The sequence below is a fragment of the Nansenia antarctica genome, assembly GCF_963989245.1.
Source record: "Nansenia antarctica genome assembly, chromosome: 5".
Lineage (NCBI taxonomy): Eukaryota > Metazoa > Chordata > Actinopteri > Argentiniformes > Microstomatidae > Nansenia > Nansenia antarctica.
Genome location: NC_137690.1, coordinates 54,773,190 through 54,794,910, shown reverse-complemented (window position 1 = coordinate 54,794,910; position 21,721 = coordinate 54,773,190). Strand labels below are relative to the sequence as shown.

Here is a 21,721-nt window from a genome sequence, read left to right as displayed (position 1 = left end):
GCGTAGTAGCACTCAAACCAGCTCTGCCACCCCGCCCCACATCAATCTCTCCGACTCGTAAACGAAGCAGGGTGAGGAGAAGGCAGATGTTCCTGGAGTCCAACGGACCTGCTGCGACTATTGGGGAGCTATAATACTTTGCAAGCTTTCAAAAGGGTTCTCATTTTGGCGAAGATAAGAGTGTGCTTGTCTTCTGTGTTTGCTAAACATGAAGTTGCCAAACAGGCGGCATCCCTCCATGGATGGAGATGGCTCGGAGTTCCCTCTCCCGCTGAGAAACCCTTTCGTTCACCAATTGACATTTACCCCCTTGGAGAAAATCAAGGTAAGCAAAGAGTTCCAACTTTTGTCGACGTTGTCGCGTGGTACCTTAGGGTAATATGAAGGTATCTGTGTAGAGGTGTTTTTTACTTCGAAAAGCTTTGCTAGCTAAGCTGGCGAACGTTTCAGTACTAGATGTTCCTAGATGTTCCCCCCACCCCCAAGTTTTCCATGCCTGGCTTCAAGTGTGTTGCATGTAACGCTTGTTTAACCTAGGCTATTTCCCCCTCCCAGCTGAACGGCCTCACCTGATGGACATTTGTTTAGATAGTGGGGGGAAAGGAGTGGTGCAAACACCGGTTCAGATACAACATTACTCTTTTTCCCTTCTTGTTTTTAGTACTTTTTTTCCTAGAACCAGGGGAGCCCCCCCTCCCAAATTTCGTTGTATGGTACCTGTACTATATCAATGACAAAGACCATTCATTCATTCATTCATTCATTCATTATCAACTTCTGGCAGACCCAGGGCTATTTGGAATTGTGGATCTTGATTGCCATAATTTCCATGACAAGGGTTTGCATCTATTTCCATGTCCCCAAGAGGTTAACTGTTAAGAGGTGCTCTCGCCATAAACTGGGCAGGGGAGAGCTTCGTCAGTGCAACTCTATTCTATCTGGATAGGGGTGGCATTCTATGTTCCAACTCGCTTGCATGCTCTGCTACACACACCCACACCCACACGCGCACGCACACGCGCACAGTCACACACACACACACACACACACACACACACACACACACACACCCACGCACACGCACGCACGCACACACACACACACACACACACACACACACACACACACACACACACACACACACACACACACACACACACACACACACACACACACACACACACACACACACACACACACACACACACACAATGCCTTGACGCCCAGGTGTCAACAGATGGATTTAGTGGTTTAACAACTCTGTCTACATTTCACATACATGTATTAAAAAAAAAACAGCAATAGAACAGAAAAACACATCAATTAGGCCTATTCACTTTCAACTCTCTACTCTCTTACATATGTGTGTTATATTACCCCTAACTAACCAAATTGTCTTTTTTAAATTAGGCATGTACGCTTATACCCTATACTTAGAATAGTGTGTGTGGCTGGTATACATGCCTACCCCTTACAGAGTACAGAAGCCATGTACTGCATTCATAAACATATAATACATCAAAAAGGTATAATGTTGCAAACATGTTTACTCCTGTGATTTGTGCATATAAACATGGCCTAGATGTATTTATGTATGTGTTTTGAATAAGAGCAGTTCAGCCTTTTCCATAGCCCTAGGATACTAGTGTTCTAATATGTGTCCTATTTGTTTCCTAACACCATAGATTGTTTTTTCAATCGTACCATGGACAAGTTGGCCTTTAAAGACCCACATTAGTGGTTTTGACGTTTTTTTTTCTGATATATGACATCCTGATGCTGCTGTAGATGTTACTGTACAACGATTCAAGTCTGAAAATTGAAATGTCTAGGTCAAAGTAGGCTACCGTATGTGTTTTAGGCGATACATTCAGTTCATTCAGCTCCTCCTAAAACGATTTCCCACGTATGAAATGTGTGACATTTCGTAACAGAGAGTACGAAAGCGTCTAACCTGTTTGTAAAGTCAGCACCCAAAGTTGAAAACAACCTTTCAACACATTTTGTTGAGAATTTCTAGTGTTACTTTTTCAAACAGCTCTGTGAATGACTAATAGCCTATCACCACGTGGTTCGTCTGGTCTCAGTATTTCTTTCAGGAGGCCAGGAAGCAAAACTGACTCGTTGATTTTGTATGACTTTTGTCACTGTAAAGCAGAATATAGGCTAATCAAAACAATTGCCAGGTCTATGTCCTGGATGTTGTATACAATGCAGAGCATAATAATAATAACTTTAATAAGGTGCTGGTGGTGGGGGTGGTGCTGGTGGTGGTGGGGGTGCTGCTGGTGGTGGTGGGGGTGCTGGTGGTGGTGGTGGGGGTGCTGGTGGTGCTGGTGCTGGTGATGGTGGTGATGGTGGTGCTGGTGGTGGTGGGGGTGTTGGTCGTGGTGGTGGTGCTGATGGTGGGGGTGGTGGTGGTGCTTGTGTTGGTGCTTGTGTTGGTGGTGGTGGTGCTGGTGCTGGTGTTGTTGTTGCTGGTGGTGTTGGTGGTAATGCTGGTGGTGCTGGTGTTGGTGCTGCTGGTTGTGGAGGTAGTGACCCTTTTAGCTAAGCAGAACTGTGAGTTACTGTGAGTCAACTGAGTGAGTTTGTTATCAGTAAACTGTACCATGTGTCTGGTTCTCACTTCCCAATACCTGCTGTTCGTGGGCTGATGAAGCCTGTTTTTGCAATCTCCATTTAAACACACATACTCGGCCTGAACACAAACACCACTTCCCTTAACGCTGCTAGCACTGGAGCCATATGAAAGGAGTGTGTACATGTGTGTGTGTGTGCGTGCGAGTTTCAGAGAGAGAGAGAGAGAGAGAGAGAGAGAGAGAGAGAGAGAGAGAGAGAGAGAGAGAGAGAGAGAGAGAGAGAGAGAGAGAGAGAGAGAGAGAGAGAGAGAGAGAGAGAGAGAGAGAGAGAGAGAGAGAGAGAGAGAGAGAGAGAGAGAGAGAGAGAGAGAGAGAGAGAGAGAGAGAGAGAGAGAGAGAGAGAGAGAGAGAGAGAGAGAGAGAGAGAGAGAGAGAGAGAGAGAGTAACTTGTGTAAGCACATTCCTCCCCCTGGCTGCCAGTCCTGGATAGCCTGCCCTTTTTTCAAAAAGTGAGTTTGCTAAATAACAAAAACAGGATCCCAAAACAAACACATTTCTACAAACAAAGACAAACCTATTAAAATAAAACAACATAATACAGAGTCATTGATGACATGAGTGAAGCAGGCAATGTGGTAGAAGTCGAGTATGCTAAACCTGTTGAACCTCCATGCACAACATCATTTTTGAGACATCTGTGTGTTTCCATCTTAATAATGTGTGTCGGCATCAACTCAAGTCCTGCAGCGTTGAAGTCTTGCTGGGTTACATTTTTTCCATTTTTTTTTGTTACATCACACACAAGCAGTCTATGATTGAAAGAATGAAACCCAGCTGACTCTTCTGTCTTACAGAACCAGTATTACAATGTCGCTGACACTGTCCGCCTATTGAAACCCTGTAAGAGAGTTACACTCCGATGCACATTATTTATTTATTTGTTTAGTTGTCAGGGACCATGTGTAACATGTCGTTGCACCAGATTTAGCTAGATAGCTCAGACACGTTTTTAAAACGTCACTTGGTCCTATCTGACAGTTGGAATCGGAATGTCTGAATGTTCATAGGATTGGTTTTCCTTTAGCCACTTTTCTGTTGTTGTTAGCCTTGAAGCTAGCAGAGGTACTGCAGTCTCTCACTCTGATTGACAGCAGACTGGGCATATGGACCAGATGGACGTAAAATTGCGAAAGAAAAGGAGGCCAAATGGAGAAGAGTCTGATCACTCTAATGTCACTCATTCTGAGCTATCTACGGTATGGAGAGGAGAGGGGCAAGAATGGATGGTGGGAGACAGATAGGGAGAGGGACAGAGGTATTCTGGACTATCAGTGATACTGCCAGGAAGGAAGAGAGGGGGAGGTGAGAGGGATGGAGGAAGGGAGAAAGGAAGAGAGGGTTTGGGGCTATCAGTGACTGTCCCAGGAAGGACGAAGGACAGTAGAGACTATTTTCAGAGATTTGGGCGGACTCACTGCAATGTAAGTCGCGTTTGGATAAAAGCGTCAGCTAAATGGTCCTATATTATGAGAGTGTCCACCTTTATTTTTGGCCTACCAAAATGATATTATAGAGACACAAATACTGTAAATGATTGGCTATTATTCTGAAAGCAGTCCACTGTAAGGTCTATTACCTCTCTGAAGAAGAAGTCTCAGGCTGTTTGAGGGAAGGTGTGAATCTCAAGTAGCCCAGCCAAGCTACTGTGGCAGCAGCCAAAGCTGAGTGTGCTGAAAAACCCATAGGTCAGATTTTATGGTGCTCAATTGAATTTCCTCCTTCTCTTTGTCGGCTATTGACTACTCCAAATATCATTATAATAAAACGTAGCTTTTCATATTGTATTGTTACATCGATTCATTGTGGGTGGGGGGTTATCTGTGTGTGTGTGTGTGTGTGTGTGTGTGTGTGTGTCGTCGGGGGGGACCCCCAGAACATGAACAGATGGGGAGTATAGGGTAGGAAGCACCCCCTGTGTGTGTGTGTGTGGGCGGGCGGGTGGGCGGTTGAGAGAGCCAACCCCTAATGGCCTTTGCCAGCCTTATGAGACCCTCAGGACATTATGAGTGTGTGTATGCATCTAAGTAAGGCCCATCTCTGACCCTCTCTTACACACACACACACACACACACACACACACACACACACACACACACACACACACACACACACACACACACACACACACACACACACACACTACTACAGGCTCTTGCATATTTCAGGCGTTGGTTCCTTTCTGATTCCCCCCTCACAACATGGGGATAGGGAGAGAGCAGACCACAGGGTTAGAATAGGTTTGTACTGTGTAGTCTCTCCCCCCTTTGAATTGGCATATGAATGGTTCAAACAGAAAGGTGTATGAGTTGTTGTGGCTGGCTTCGCTTTATAGGCTTCGACAGTAAAAGATGAAAAAAAAACAAAAAACTCTCATAGCCGTTGTAATGCATTAGATTTAGAAAAAAAAAAAATGTGACTTCATTTTCAAGAAGATATACTTTACCCAATGGCAGTGGTGTACAGGAATGATGATGAACAAGTGTGTTATCTAGCGTCTGTCTGTCTGTCAAACTGCCTCCTTCTCCTCCTCTCTCACACGCCTCTCTCTCTCTCTCTCTCTCTCTCTCTCTCTCTCTTTCTCTCTCTCTCAATGCGAACCCTTCTAATGCCTGGCATGTTCATTGGATGAGGAATCTTTCCGTAATTTGTAATAATAATAATAAATATGATGGTAATTGTGGTATTGGTATCTGGGTAGAAGACAACGTTGACTCAACCTTTAACTTTTTTAATTCACTGCGGTCCCTTTCCTATTATCCTAGCGCTTCTGGTAGGAACTTTAAGATGCACACACGGTTATCGGAACTTTCCATTGTTTCCACGGTTACAACGGTTATTTGCATAATAATAATGATAATAATACTAATAATTGTGACCCACAATCTCATGATGGGCTTCTACTGTAGATGCGTTTGCTATGCTCACAGGATGAGTCCATTATGTGTCAGAGAGAGGGGAGGTGGTGGTGTGTGAGAGCATCATAAATCACCCCCCCATTAGTGTTTATTTATTTATCTGGTCCTACAGTTTGCACCTGGGCTCAGAGAGAGAGAGAGAGAGAGAGAGAGAGAGAGATGCAGACATGAGGGAAGGAATGGGAGGGGAAGGGGAGACGGGGGAGGAAGAGGCCCATGGCAACAGAGAATATATGATGAAAGAAGGATGAAAAATTAAGAGAGATGGAGGGAAAGGGAGAGATGAACAAATTGGCTATGAGAGAGATGGATGATGGATAATGATAGATACAGTGGGGGAAATACCTTTAAAATACCTTTATTTAACCAGGAGGTCCCTTGAGATTAAAATAGGGAGACCTGGGCCAAGAAAGCACCCCGATACAGGTACAAGTTACAACATTGGTGAGTAAAACAAGAAATAACAGATAAACATTATAAAAAAACTAAAAGATCTTAGGAGTAGCAATTGCACATTTCTGTCACACAATTTCCAATCAGAGCTTTGAACTCTCTCAGGGATACAAGATTATTAAGCGTTAGTGTCTTGGAGGTTATTCCATGACCAGGGTGCAAAGTAAAACGAGACCTGGGTACCCGGTAGGGCAACCATCTAGTGGAACGAAAATCATAACAGCTGTTGGTGAGTGACATGAGATTGCATAGATATGAGGGGAGTTTGCCCAGTATGGTTTTGTAGATGTACCAGTGATGCTGTCTCCTTAGGCTTAATGAAGGCCAGGAAACCAGGTCATAAAGTACACTGTGATGTTTATGGGATAATGAGTTGGATATGAAATGTAGAGCACTATGATATACAGAGTCTAGGCAGCAAAGTGTAGAGGAGGCAGTATGCATGTATATAATGTCCCCATAGTCTAGAACACTTATTAACGTAGCCTGAACAAGTGTTTTCCTAGCTGTTAGGCAGGCTTTATCTCTTTAGCTCTAAGCATGTCCTTCTCAATGTTATTTATAAAGATGAGATCTTAGAGATCTCCATGAAGCTTGACTTGTGACCATCTGTATACACACTGGGTTCTATCTGCAAGGTAGTTCCTGAACCACTATAGCCATCTCACCCTTACCAACATCACTGAGTGCCCAGCAGCAGCTGATGGTCAACAGTCAAATGCCTTGGATAGATCAACAAACAAGGCAGCATAGTGCTGCTTTCGGTCCAGGGCATTAATAATATTGTTTGTCACCAACATGGCTGCTGTTATGGTACTATGACCTGGTCTAAAGCCAAACTGATTTTCACTTAAAATATTATTGTCAGCTAAGAATTGTTTCAATTGAAAGTTAACTTGAGATTCCAAGATCTTGGCGAGGGTAGGGAGTTTGGATATAGGACGGTAGTTATCTAAGGCCGAAGGGTCCCCTCCCTTCAGTACAGATTTGGGGGATGGAGTTAGTCTGGAGGCTCTGAGTAAAAAATATGAGTGACAAGCTTAGCAATACAATCAGCTGCAATCCTTAAATGATAAGGATCCAGGTTGTCAGGTCCAATCAACTTTTTTGGAGACACATTGGCCTCTGTTTCATGTTTTCCTCTGTTTTATTCTGTTTCCTATCTTTCTTGAAATTGTCGATATTCATTGTCCATTTTTATTTTTTGGCCATTGTTTATGCTAACTACTTTTGGAAAGGTAGATTCCTTTATATTGTTTATATGGTGGCCTAGGTAGCACATTTGGCTTTTATTAATTCTCTGATAAAAGCGTGAAAGTGGAGTGAGGTAGCGCCTCCTGCGTTTCAATGTTGTATTGTCATGGACTTTAATTTAAACATCAGCGCACGGGCCACATGCACATTTTTGTCAGAATGTATTGGCAGGCCGGGTTAAAAATCGTCACGGGCCGTGTCGGGCCCATGGGCCTTGTAGTTGACGTGTGGGATAGAGGCATCACAAAACTGGAGTTAGAGCCAGATGTAGCTCAGAGTATGCTCTAATGATTTAGCCAGGGCGCCCGAGCCAACGGCCGCCATGGTCGCCATGGCGGCCAAATCAATATGGCCGCCCTCTGAAAAAGGTTTCGGCTATAACTTTTGAACCAAATGAACTAGAAATGCAAGCCTGGTGTCTATTTTATGTTTTTTGACTATTAGAAACACATTAGAATGCTTATATTCATGATTGGGTGTGTCTGGACCCCTAATTTGCATAATGCTTTTGTTTTGTTTTGTTTGGCTTTTGGGTCAGGTCGATTGGCAAATGTCAATGTCCTTGCTGTGACGTATTGCGTCGGTCTTGCAGGTGTGATGGGTGCCGCCAAATGCACTTCTGACATTGACATTCTCGGGTTGCAGGTTGGCATCTTCTGTATTAGCTGCACAGGGTTTGAGGAACTCTGGACCATGGAGGACGATTGCTGAACCCTTACAAGTGTTCAGCAACAGATGTTGTGAGACAGTTGGATGGGAAGGAGTCGTGAAATGTGTGGGCTCATTGTAAGCAGTACTTGTGTAAAACCAAGGCGGCCCTCATCAACAGAAAGGAGATGTTGCTTGAATGTTGTTGTGTGGGGTTCATAATCAGACACAAACACCTGTGTTCTTTCATAAGGTTCCTGTAGAGTTGCCGTAATAGGAGATTGTGAAGGAGGATCTGAATCCTCAACCAGAGCAACAATTTGTGCAATAGTTAGATGGTCAAAGGCTGTCCACCACTCACTGGTAGATGCTTCCCCTTCTGACACCCTGGCCTGGCAGTGTCATGAGATGCTTGCCGTTTTGCTGCATATCGCAACATGAGATAACATTTGGCATGTAGTACACACCTGCTGCGTGCACATCGGAAGCTTGTGTAACTAATCTACCAAGAAGCTAAAAATGTTTACAGGATTCTGCCCAGCTTTTCAGATTGGAATCAACATTATCTGTTACTGCCTTGTGAAGGTCATCCATATCCTCCCCCTCACATAGGCTATGACACAATGAATGCCACAGGCTTTGGGTTGACATGATCGAAGCTTTTTAGGACTCACTACTAAGGAGGAGCCAACGTCATACTTTGGAGCCCTTTTGACACGACAACTACTACAGTAGCTTCTACAGCGTTTGTGATACATAGCATTATGTGTTTTAAGTGTTGCTGCAATACCTGTACCGTCATTCAACTGATCAATTGTAACATTAACAGAAGAAGGAAGAACATTAGCAATAGCTAAGAAATCTTTTTTTCCCTTTCTAGTGATACAAGTCCTTCATTTTTGGGTCTTTGCAATGGTTCATCAGCATCTCATTGGCAGAGACAGCATAGGTCCCAATTAATGCTGCCGCTACTAGAGGTAGAGGTAGAGGCCATATTGTGATGACATAATACATGACTTACGTGACATTGAGGAAATTGTAGCCTACATGTTGTCGTTGCAGGAAATAGTAGTTGTAGACAGAAGTAAAACAAGACAATACCTTATATTCATCATGTCTCCTATCAATTGAAATGATAAGAATGCATATATGACAATGGGCTGTGTTCGTGTAAACAGAAGAAGGCATCAGTCATTGTTATCTTGATAGCTAGCTACTGTAGAATATTACAGGCTATCGGCCTTGCATTAACTTGACGTTGTACCTGCTCCACCGTCATTTGTTGCATATAAAAATATAGATTTTTCCACCTCAAGTATCAGCCGTTCGTCATCCATTTCTGCAACAAGCTTCAAGTGCCTGTGGTGATTCACAATTCGCAATAGCTGCGACCAGGCACGAGCTATAGAGTAGTTGGCTACAAGCATTTTCAATCTGGTATCTTCTCTATTAGTGGATTAACCGCTGTGGTGATTTAACTGATGATAAAAAGACATCAAGTAGACTACAAACAGAGCAAAACAAGAAAACAACACCAGAAAACAACCAATATACAATTATAACCAACAACCAATATACAATAGTAAATATACAGTACATTCACGTTCGCCATCAGAAATCAAACTTACTTTGGACGCAGCCATCGGCCACAACGCAACGCGGACGCAACGTAGGCAGTGGAGCACCTTTCATTGATTACAAAAGCAACGTTCCCTGGCTGACAGCAATTCCGGACGCAACGCAGCGCAGACGCAACGCTCGATGGCCATAGTGGAGCCTGGGCGTTAGCTAGCCAGCTAACTAGCTAGCTAATGTTGTGAGGTGCAGAGAGCGGGATCCTGGAATTATTGCAAGATTATGAAAATGACTGATGATGAATGATGAATTATAACTTACGTGAGGAAGAAAATAGTAGTTCTACTGTAAACAGCTTTTTAAAATTCAAATTCAAATTGTAACTGTCTTTACGTCTGGCCCTCCCACATGCTCCCCAACATTCAATTTTTTATTTTATTTTATTTTAGTAAAACTAATTTTCGGGGAGCTGCCATCTTGGAAATATGCAAATTAGGGGTCCAGACACACCCAATTATAAATATAAGCATTCCAATCTGTTTCTAATGGCCAAGAAACATAAATAAGACACCAAGTTTTTATTTGAAGCTAATTTGGTTCAAAAGTTATTGCCAAAACCTTTTTCGGAGGGCGGCCATATTGATTTGGCCGCCATGGCGAACCCGCTGGCTCGGGCGCCCTGGCTAAATCATTAGAGCATACTCTGAGCTACATCTGGGCCAAATTTGGTGCTTTTGCACAAATTTGCACGAACATAGCCTCATATAGCCCTAAGGCCCCCAACTATCTGAGATCCTGCAGCAGTTATATTAAAAACAGACCCCGCTGATATAGAATTATAATTAGTGCCTGACAATATCATCTTTGTTCTTAATTTCAGTTGAGTCAACTAAAATGCATTAAGGGAGGCCTGAAGTGGAATTGGAACAAATTGACAAATTATTTTGTCTGTTTTCAGAATTGAGTGGGATTGTTGAGGTTTTCCTAAAGACACAATTCTTAGTCTGGATTGTGCATTTATTTTTAAATAGTCCACACATCAAATATTTTTTAATCATCACATTTCCATTGCAGCTATTCACATGAAATGTAGTATTAACTCTATGTATGGCTAAATAAATTGTAACATTCCAATCCATGAAAAAAGCTAGGTGCAATAAAGTGGAATGACACAGGGAAAAAAATATTAAACACAATAAGAAAAAGCAGTGCATGTTGGTGGGTAAATACTTCTCCACTCTTTGAGTAAGGGTTTCTCACCTCTGAATGCAAGTAAGCAAATCACTTGTTACCAAGCTTTCCTGCAAGAAACATCTCAGAGGCAAAGAGCTCTCCTGAGACCTTTGTAACAAGATTGTTGAGCAGCATAGTAATGGAACTGGTTACTGACAGATTTCTCAACTCCTAAGCACCATTGGGGCCATTATCCCCAAGTGGACGGAACGTCTCGACCATCACGGCCACACACAGGAGCTCCTCACAAGAGTTCTCACCGGGCAGTCAGAACGTTAGTCAGAAAAGTAGCCCAAGAGCCAAGGACCACTCGAGAGCTCCAGAAAGACGTGGAAGCAGCGGGTACAGTTGCCTCAAAGAAAACAATAGGTAGGCTAATGCTCTCCACTGCCACAGTCTCCATTTGCGATAATAATATCACACCGGAAGACTCCATTACTGAAGAAAAGGCATACTAGAAACTTGTTTGAGGTTTGCTACTGAACATTTGGAGAAGCCTGTAGATTACTCGGAGAATGAAGTCTGGCCAGACGAGACAAAAATCGAACTTTTCGGCAACAATACGACAAGCCATGTATGGAGGAGAAATGGCTCTGCATATGATCCTAAAAATACCATACCTACAGTGAAGTTCCAAGATGGAAGCATCATGGTATGGTGCTGTTTCTCTTCACATCCTCCTTGACAGATAAGCTTCCATTGGTATCACTGGCGCATCCTTCACTTGGTTCAGATCTTACCTCTCCGGCCGTACTCACTTTGTCCAACTCAAACACTACAAAATCACAGTCCCTTCCCGTCCTCACTGGTGTTCCTCAGGGCTCTGTCTTGGGCCCCCTCTTATGTATCATCTACCTCCTACCTCTCGGCCACATATTCAGAAAATACGGTATCCAATTTCACTGTTATGCGGATGACACCCAGCTCTATCTCTCTACCAAACCCACTTCCACTCTCCCCCCCACTTCCTTTTCCGACTGCTTATTGGAAATCAAACTCTGGTTCTCATCCAATTTTCTCAAACTAAACAGTGATAAAACTGAGGTTCTTCTAAACCCCTCAAAAAAAGTTCGGAAACGTTATTTTGCAACACAGCTAAACGTGTGGGTAGCGGCCCAAAAATATTTGCCAAAATCCCCTAGATTCTTCTGTTGGTATTCACTCTCATTTTGAGTTCCTTGGTGGATTGGATGATTGCACTCTCCCACAGTAATAAGGAAAAAACAACACATATTGGCAATTTTTACACTTTATTAATTTTACACTGTCAGGGACCTCAGTAGCGTGTGGAAGATCCATACACAGTCACAACAGCTTGGCACCTCCTCCTCATTCTGGTCACCAGCCTGGTCACACACTGCTGTGGGACGGCACCCCATTCCTCAACTTGGATTTGCCACAAGTCAGCCAACATGGTTGCGTTGGTCACTCTGGCACGTACAGCACGCCCAGGCTGATCCCACAAGTGTTCAATTGGGTTAAGGTCTGGACTCACGGCAGGCCATTCCATCCTCTCCACACCAATAATCTGTGATGATCCTGGCTCTGTGGGGGCGAACGTTGTCATCCTGGAGGATGGAGTTATGTCCCAGATTCTGGAGATATGGGATTGCCACTGGCCCCAGAATATCATTCCTGTCAATTAAGTGCCATTCAGGTGCCAGTCACACACCTGTGACCGACATACACCTGCCAGCACTTGAAGCTCAAAACGAGAGTGAATACCAACAGAACAATATTTTTTGGGGCCGCTACCCACACCTTTAGCTGTGTTACTCATTCCACGAATGCATGATCCTTATAAGTTGTACCTCCTTGTAAAGGTGACTAATCAGGCTTTCCAACGATATAAAATACAATACCAATTGGTATTATTAAAGGGGAGGAAGAATCGACTGAAATAACGTTTCCAAACTTTTTTTGAGGAGTTTAGTTGGCTCCAAATCCACTCTGGCCAAAACTGACAAATTCTCCCTCACCATTGACAACTCCACAGTCCCCCCCTCCTCCCAAGTTAAGAGTCTGGGTGTCATCCTCGACAGCACCCTATCTTTTGAAGCTCACATTAACAACATTACTCGGTCTGCCTACTTCCACCTCCGCAATATTAACGTCTCCGCCCGTCACTCACACCCAACAGCACCGCTATTCTCGTCCACGCCCTCGTCACATCCCGTATTGATTATTGCAACTCTATCCTCTCTGGTCTTCCTCACAAATCTCTGCGTAAGCTCCAACTGGTCCAAAACTCAGCCGTCCGTATCATTACCAGAACCCCTTCCATAGATCATATCACTCCGGTTCTTCAACAACTCCATTGGCTTCCCGTTAAATACCGCATCGACTTCAAAATTCTGCTCCTCACTTTCAAGGTCCTTCACAACCTTGCACCCCCATATCTCTCTGAACTCCTTCACACTTACACTCCCTCTCGCACTCTCCGTTCTGCTGCTGCCTTTCAACTCATTATACCTTCTGCCCGCCTGACCACTATGGGGTCTAGAGCAGGGGTCCCCAAACTTTTTTCTGTGAGGGCCACATAATTTTTCCTTTCTGTGATGGGGGGCCTGGGTTGGTCTCTAACATAAAATAATATGGAACGGAGTGGAATGGAGGCGGTTGCGCAAAGCAATTGTGCGCAGGAGAGCACTGGTGGATGCAAACAAAGTCTAAACAGTTGAATTTGGATGGAATTTATACCTATAGTGATATGTCAATGAAATATAATCAGTTTTACAGTCTGATACTTGAGGGAGGACCCTCATCATACACGGGGGGACCCATGAAGCAGGGCTGTCTGGGGGTCCTTAAACGAGCATCAAACACTTAATTTCTTACATTCTGGTGAATTTAGATGCAATTTGTGCCCTTTCTGCATCAATTTATGGTGGAAATTTATTTCCAATTATTTGCGAAACAGCGCCCCCGCCACCACGTCGGTGCAATGCCGCAATTGCAGTTAGAAATTACACGTTCAAAGGGCCGGTCCAAGTGTGGGGGTGTGCCGTGTTCGGCCCGTGGGCCGTAGTTTGGGGACCCCTGGTCTAGAGCCTTCAGTCACTCTACCCCCCGTCTCTGGAACTCTCTCCCACAAGATATCCGCAACACTGATTCTCTTTCCACCTTCAAATCCTGCCTGAAAACCCACTTTTTAAACTGGCGTATTTTTAACTGATGGTTGTTTTTATGTCTTTTGTTTTGTCTTGTTTTGTTTGTTTGAATCACTGTTTGAACCTTTTTGAATCTGTTGCTTGTTTTTAAATTATGCTCTGTAAGGTATCATTGAGTGCTCTGAAAGGTGCCTATAAATAAAATGCATTATTATTATTATTTCCCATGGTACTGGTGGAATACAAATTATTGAAGGGAAGATGAATGGAGCCATGTACGGAAATTCTTGAAAATATCTGTTGATGAAGATGAGATGCAGGTGGATCTTCCAGCAGAACAACGATCCAAAACATACTGCAAAGGAGACACTCAATTGGTTCAAGAGGAAAAAATAAAGTTGTTGGACTGGCCTAGTCAATTGCCAGACTTAAATCCATAGAACATTTGTGGAAGGAACTAAAGGTGGGCCCCTCAGAATCTTCAAGATTTAAAGACTGTCTGTGTTGAAGAATGGGCCAAAATCCCACCTGATCACTGTGAGAGATTCGTTTTTTTTTGTACAGGAAGTGTCTTGAAGCTGTCTTTAGAAACAAAGGCTTTTCCACCTTTAGTATTACATAAGTATTAAATAGGGGTGCAACGGTTCAGTTGGCCCAAGGTTCGGTATGAACCTCGGTTTTTGGGTTTCGGTTCGGTTTCGGACGGTACGTGTTTTGTGTTTAAGGAGAAAAGAAAAACGACTATGTATTTACAAACTGTTACTTTACTTTATTTTGCTTATACTTATGGAACTTACTTAACATTCAGACACATTCCAGAATATGACTTGTATATTGTACAATATAAAAAATATTAATATATGTAAACAAAAAACACTTGTGTAAAAGTACCTCTTAGCCTTGACTACTGGTGTAGGAGAGGAAGAAATACAAGTAAAAGTGCACGTCTTGCCATGACAGCTGGTAGCCCATATACGCATTATGCGCATATACGCCACACGTGAAGCAATGCTTGTAGTAATGTTTCTGCTCACTGTTTTCGTTCCCTCATCCCTGTATTTAATTCCAAAACTGAAATGAATGTCCCCACAACGCAGATTTGTAGCAATGTGGGGCTTCCTCAAACTGTTCTCAACTCTGCTCTCCATGAACAAACATTTGAACAAGAAGCAACTGCGTTCCAGACAAACTTGACCCCCAACTTTCAATGGAACGCAGCATAAACCGAAAAAAACGACATTCACTAGTGCGTATTGTACTGTTGATGGCGAACCGTACGATTCAATATAAAACTGAGAACCGTTGCACCCCTAGTATTAAATACATTTCAGTTAGCGTGTTCAATACTTCTTTCCGGTATCATTCCCCTTTATTGCACATTTATGGATTGGAGTGTTACAATTTCTTTAGCTGTGTAGTTTTATTGAGTTAATACCAATGTCTGGTCTAAATTTCATGTGAATAGCTGCAATGGAAATATGTTTAATTAAAAAAGGGTTGATGTGTTGAATACTTATTTCCCCCACTGTAGATAGATATAGAGATATGCTATAAACGATAGATAGAAAGGCAGATCGAGATAGATGGATTCCTGTGGGGAATGGATGTAAGGAGGGATTGATTAGACAAGGAACAGAGAGCAATGAATGAGGGATGGTGGGAGAGGGGGAAGGGGGTCTAAATGTCACAGTCAGAAATAACAGTGCTGGCCATGACATTGTGACCCTGTTAGTGGAAAAATATAGAATGACCACACACACACACACACACACACACACACACAAACACACACTCTCAGAGTAACCATATCCTCTTCATTATACAGTAAGAGGAACAGTTCAATAGACGTCAGCTGACCTGTCATTGAAGGGACATAAACTACAGAAGTGTTGACCCCTGGATGACCCTGGCCTCATTAGTCCCTGGATGTAGAGGATGTCTTGGGTCAAAATAACCCTTGCCCTGAATTCTAACCAGAACTATTAGGAGGATTAAAACCCATCACACCATGTTCACAGACATTTCCAATTTCGGTAGATTTCAGTGAAATAGTTGTCTGGAGTGAGCATATGCTTCTAGTTTCAGAAAACAATGCTTATGCTACCAATGACATGTTTAAAGTGCTGTATGGGGAGTGCATGCATTGACCACGTGACTGTGGTAACAAGCTGCCATTAAGCTAAACAAGGAAGTGGGAAGGAATGACTAGCAGCATGTCGGAGCACGTAGAGCCGGTCCTGACAAGGTCAATGTCCTGCCCTCCCTGCAATACAATCTGTGTTCTGGTTGCTTGTTGTTGACTGTATACCAGTGCTACAGTATAACAAGCAGCTCATTTGTGGCTTGTTGGCTCATCACTAATTTCTGTCGCTTTCAATTCTCTCTCTCTCTCTCTCCTCTCTCTCTCTCTGTCTCTGTCTCTCTCTCTCTCTGTCTCTGTCTCGCTCTGTCTCTCTCTTTCTCTTTCTCTCTCTCTCCCTTTCTGTCTCTCTCTTTCTCTGTCTGTCTCCCTCTCCCTCCCTCTCTCTCTCTCTCTGTCTCGCTCTGTCTCTGTCTCTGTCTCTCTGTCTCTCTCTCTTTCTCTGTCTCTCTCTTTCTCTGTCTCTCTCTCCGTCCCTCCCTCCCTCTCTCTCTCTCAGATAGCAGTGATGTCAGTGACAGTGTTTCCAGTGAGGTTGCTGTTAGCAGCGTTCCTCATGCTGCTCGCCTGGCCCTTCGCCTTCGCTGCTTGCCTGGGACGATCAGAGCTAGCTGTGGAGCCCATGTCCTGGTGGAGGAGGTGTGTGTGTGTGTGTGTGTGTGTTGTGTGTGTTGTGTGTGTTGTGTATGTTGTGTGTGTTGTGTGTGTGTGTAAGTGGGATAGGCCTTGCGGGGAAACATGACACATAGGTGTGTCTCACTCTGTTCTGGTAATTACATCACCACCTTGTGAGGTTTTAAGAAGGTATTTTGAGAACACACACACACACACACACACACACACACATCTTATCAATCTCTCTCTGTCCCTCTCCCACCAGGTTAATGGACATCTCTCTGAGGGTCCTCATGCGGGCCATGTGGTTCTGTGGTGGCTTCCACTGGGTCAAGGTCAAAGGTCAGAAGTGCCTGCCCTCCGAGGCAGCCATCCTCACCCTGGCCCCCCACTCCTCCTACTTTGACGCCATCCCCATAACCATGACGATGGCGTCCATAGTGATGAAGGCGGAGAGCAAGAACATTCCTCTGTGGGGCAGTGAGTACCATAAGTCTTCACAATCACAATCACCTCATCTTCATCACTTGTCTTTGGGCTTTATCTCAACGTCGACCTGGGTGTCGTTCTGGGTCGTGATCTAGTCTGGTTCTGGTCCTGATCTAGTCTGGTTCTGGTCTTGAGCAAGTCTGGTTCTGGTCCTGATCTAGTCTGGTTCTGGTCCTGATCTAGTCTGGTTCAGGTCCTGATCTAGTCTGGTTCTGGTCCTGATCTAGTCTGGTTGTTGGTCGTGATTTAGTCTGGTTCAGGTCCTGATCTAGTCTGGTTCTGGTCCTGATCTAGTCTGGTTCTGGTCCTGATCTAGTCTGGTTCTGGTCTTAATCTAGTCTGGTTCAGGTCCTGATCTAGTCTGGTTCTGGTCTTGATCTAGTCTGGTTCAGGTCCTGATCTAGTCTGGTTCTGGTCCTGATCTAGTCTGGTTCAGGTCCTGATCTAGTCTGGTTCAGGTCCTGATCTAGTCTGGTTCTGGTCTTGATCTAGTCTGGTTCTGGTCCTGATCTAGTCTGGTTCTGGTCCTGATCTAGTCTGGTTCTGGTCTTAATCTAGTCTGGTTCTGGTCTTAATCTAGTCTGGTTCTGGTCTTAATCTAGTCTGGTTGTTGGTCTTGATCTAGTCTGGTTGTTGGTCTTGATTTAGTCTGGTTCTGGTCCTGATTTAGTCTGGTTCTGGGACTTCATTCCACCTCAGACTCTCTTCACCCTTCTACCCCAAAACCTCCTCTCTACACTCTTTCTTTTCTTCATCCTTCTTTACTGCTTATTTGTTCATTTCACTATCCAAGAGGCTCCCAGTGGTTTAAGTGTGAATCAGGCCTCCCATAATAGCTTCATCAATGACCACTAATGGCTCCATTCATCACTATCACCCAGGCTGAGGCTGCAGTCATGGTGATTAACATTAACACATCATTAGCTTTTTTGCATACCATTGTTAATTGGCTCCTTAGGTAGGTAAATTGTTCTGAATATTGCCCTATATAATAATCAACTTGCATCATCACGTTTTTCTAAGATTCTCTCTCTCTCTCTCTCTCTCTCTCTCTCTCTCTCTCTCTCTCTCTCTCTCTCTCTCTCTCTCTCTCTCTCTCTCTCTCTCTCTCTCTCTCTGTGTGTGTAGCTCTGATCAAGTTCATCAGGCCAGTGTTTGTGTCACGGTCGGACCCAGACTCCAGGAGGACGACGGTAGAGGAGATCAAACGCAGAGCCCTCTCGGGAGGGGAGTGGCCACAGGTAACACACACACACACACACACACACACACACACACACACACACACACACAAATGAATACATTCCCTAAAAGGATCTTTTGTGTTTTTTCGTCTCCCATGTCAATGATGTCAAAACCATTTAGACTAATTCCTGTGCGCGTGCGTGTGTGTGTGTGTGTGTTCCAGATAATGATATTTCCTGAGGGGACATGCACCAACCGATCCTGCCTCATCAGATACAAGCCTGGTATGTGCTCTCTCTCTCTCTCTGCTTTATGCTGACCAAGCACTACTAACTGGGCCAAATGACTACCAGCTGCAATCAGGTGGAAAACAGCCATGTGAGAGAGAGAGATTTATATTTGGCTTGATGTCGTGTGTGCCTGTTTGTTTATGTCTTTGTGCATGGGTGTGTCTGTTATAAAACGATTTTTTTTGCTGTGTAATTAACTTCAATTAACTGTCAATCAATTGTTGGGTTGGATTGTGGTGTTTTTATTAACCCATGGATGGGATTGCGGTATTTTTGAACTCACATGCATATTGTGTGTGTGTGTGTGTGTGTGTGCGTGTGTGTGTGTGTGTGTGTGTGTGGTGTGTGTGTGTGTGCGCACTCTTCTTTTTTTTTTTTTGAACTTAGTTTTTATTTCAGTTTCAACAACTTGTACAATCATGTCATGTTTTGTCTACAATTCTTTCCATTCTTATAGCTGTACACATATGGTCCATGGATGTGGTTCAAAGCATGACACACAAAGCAAAAAAGAGCGATCAACAAAAACATTGAGATGTCAATGACGGAATAAAATTAAAGATTTTGAAAAGAAAGAAAGAAAAAGGGTAGGGTCGGGGGGGGTTGGGTCAGGTGGGGGTTGTGTGTGTGTGTGTGTGTGTGTGTGTGTGTGTGTGTGCGTATGTGTGCGTGTGAATGCAATGCAGGCATATATCTATGTGTAGTGATATGAGGTGAGTCTAGAATACAGAAATATACGAGTCGAGATGTGTGGAGGGGTTCACTGTATTAATATGGACATAACCGGGCTCCATCTTTTAATAAATAGATGTTTCTGGAGTCTCAGAGTGTATGTTATTTGTTCCATCTGGTAGATTTCCCATACTTTCTCTGTCCACATATTGTATGTAGGGGGGTCTGGTTTTAACCACTTAATTGTAATGCATTTAATTGCTGCCGTTAGTAATATTTGTAAGAGATATATTCTTGCCCTTCCATCAATGCCTTCAGGTATAACTCCCAGTAGTGCCATCTTTGGATCTTTGGTAAATTTTTGGTGGAATACTGCTTCAAGGGCCTCAAACACCTCTTCCCAAAATGTTCTCAATTTGGGGCATGACCAGAATATGTGGGTGTGGTTGCCAATTTGCGTACTGCAATTTCTCCAACATTTATTTGAGTGTGTTGGGCCCATTTTAGCCATTATTTCTGGGGTTCTAAAGAATCTCATAACCACTTTCCATTTGAATTCCCTCCATGTATTTGAATTGGTCACTAAGTGTGCTTCAGTGCATATTTCCTCCCATATGTCCTGTGATATGTCAGTATTCATTTCAGTTTCCCATCTCTCTTTCCTCTGTAGTGTATTATTCAAATCCATGGATAGAAACCTTTGGTAAAGGTCACCTATAATTTTCTTATTCTCGTTTCCTTTTTGCAGCTTTATCAAGAACTCTTCGATTTCAGTGGGCTCCAAGACTTTATTCCATTCTCTATGTTTTGTTAGGAAGCTTCTTAATTGTAGATATCTGAAAAAGTCTGTGTTAGGGAGCCTAAATTCCTCTCTTAACTGTTCAAATGATTTAAGGCTACCGTCTTTATGGAGTTGGTGCAAGTTAGTAAGTCCATGATCCGACCAATTTCTAAACCCTATATCTGTATTGGAGGGTTCGAAATTTTTCATAAGACCAATATTGGATAATGCTGAGATTGCTTTAGGTAAGCCAAATGACAGTTTTATTTTCCTCCAAATCTTTAGTGTGACTCTGGTCCATTCACCTAGTTGAGTTTCCTTTAGAGGGACATCTATGAAAGGCAAGGTCTGTAAGGGCATCGAACATAAACTTTTTTCAATGTCGAGCCATCGTGTATATGAAGAGTCTTGGATCCATGCTGTTAGAGGCTTTAGCTGGGCCGCCCAGAAGTAGTATCTTAGGTTTGGGAGTTTCAGCCCACCATATGGTTTAGATAGTTGTAGTGTTTTAAGTCTGATTCTTGGGCGCCTTCCTTGCCATATGAATTTGGAGATGAGTCTATCCCACTTATCAAATGTGGATTTGGGGATATCGATGGGTAGCATCTGGAACAGGTATAGAAGCCTAGGCAGCACATTCATGCGTACACTCTCAATACGGCCCAATAGAGACAGGGGAAGTGTTGACCAGCGGTCTAGATCTTTACTGATATTTTGGATTATGCTTTTGTAATTTGCATCACTTAGGTTTTCTAACAATGAGGGGATTTGAATGCCAAGATATTTAATACCATCCTTGGGCCATTTAAACTCACTCTGGATTTTGATAGTTTGTGGAATTCTACCTCCTATGTCCATAGCCATTGTTTTATCAACATTCACTTTATAACCCGAGAAGTATCCATAGTTGGAAATAAGATCTTTTAGGCGTGGGATTGTTGTTGCAGGTTCAGTTAGATAAAGAAGCACGTCATCTGCATACAATGATAATTTATGTTGTTCCTCATTTATTGTCAGTCCCTTTATGTTGTCGTCGTCTCTAATGAGCTGTGCCAGTGGTTCAATACTGATATCAAACAGCAGGGGCGACAAAGAGCACCCCTGCCTGCAACCCCGTTCTAGAGTAAATCGGTCCGACAGAAATCCATTCACTTTTACAGCAGCTTGTGGATTTGAATATAGTGTTTGAATCCATTTTATAAAATTGGGGCCAAATTTGAGTCGTTTTAGAGTTTGAAATAGGTATTGCCAAGATACTCGATCGAATGCCTTCTGGGCATCGAGGGATAATATCATTGCTTCTTCCTCCTTAACTTTAGGGTGAGTCATAATATTTAGTAATCTTCTTATGTTGTCCCCGTAGTATCTTCCCTTTATAAACCCGGTCTGATCGGGGTGGATAACTTGTGTGATAATTTTATTGACGCGTCTTGCTAGGATGGCTGTTAATATACGTAGGTCGGTGCATAAAAGTGAGATGGGTCTGTATGATTGGCATTGGGTGGGGTCCTTGCCCTCTTTATGTATTACTACTATTGTTGCGTCCCTCCATGAGGGGGCCGTGGTTCCAGATTGCAATGTATGGTGGTATGCTTTTAGCAATAAGGGACATACTGTCTCTTTAAATGTTTTATAGAATTCATTACTAAACCCATCCGGTCCAGGACTTTTATTGTTTTTTAGTGTAGAGATCACTTCTTGTATTTCCCATTCTTCAA

General features: G+C 43.3%; 1 protein-coding gene across 1 annotated transcript in view; it reads left to right on the top strand.

Annotated features, from left to right (window-relative positions):
- Positions 1–208: 208 nt before the first annotated feature.
- The window catches only part of lpcat1 (lysophosphatidylcholine acyltransferase 1), a gene marked incomplete at both ends in the record, with an annotated part of 34,049 nt that continues 12,536 nt past the window's right edge, over positions 209–21,721 (top strand). Inside the window, 5 exons of the mRNA XM_080531753.1 lie at positions 209–325; positions 16,471–16,610; positions 16,852–17,066; positions 18,204–18,316; positions 18,484–18,544. Coding sequence (XP_080387879.1) covers positions 209–325; positions 16,471–16,610; positions 16,852–17,066; positions 18,204–18,316; positions 18,484–18,544 — 646 coding nt within the window. The remainder of the gene's footprint in view (positions 326–16,470; positions 16,611–16,851; positions 17,067–18,203; positions 18,317–18,483; positions 18,545–21,721) is intronic.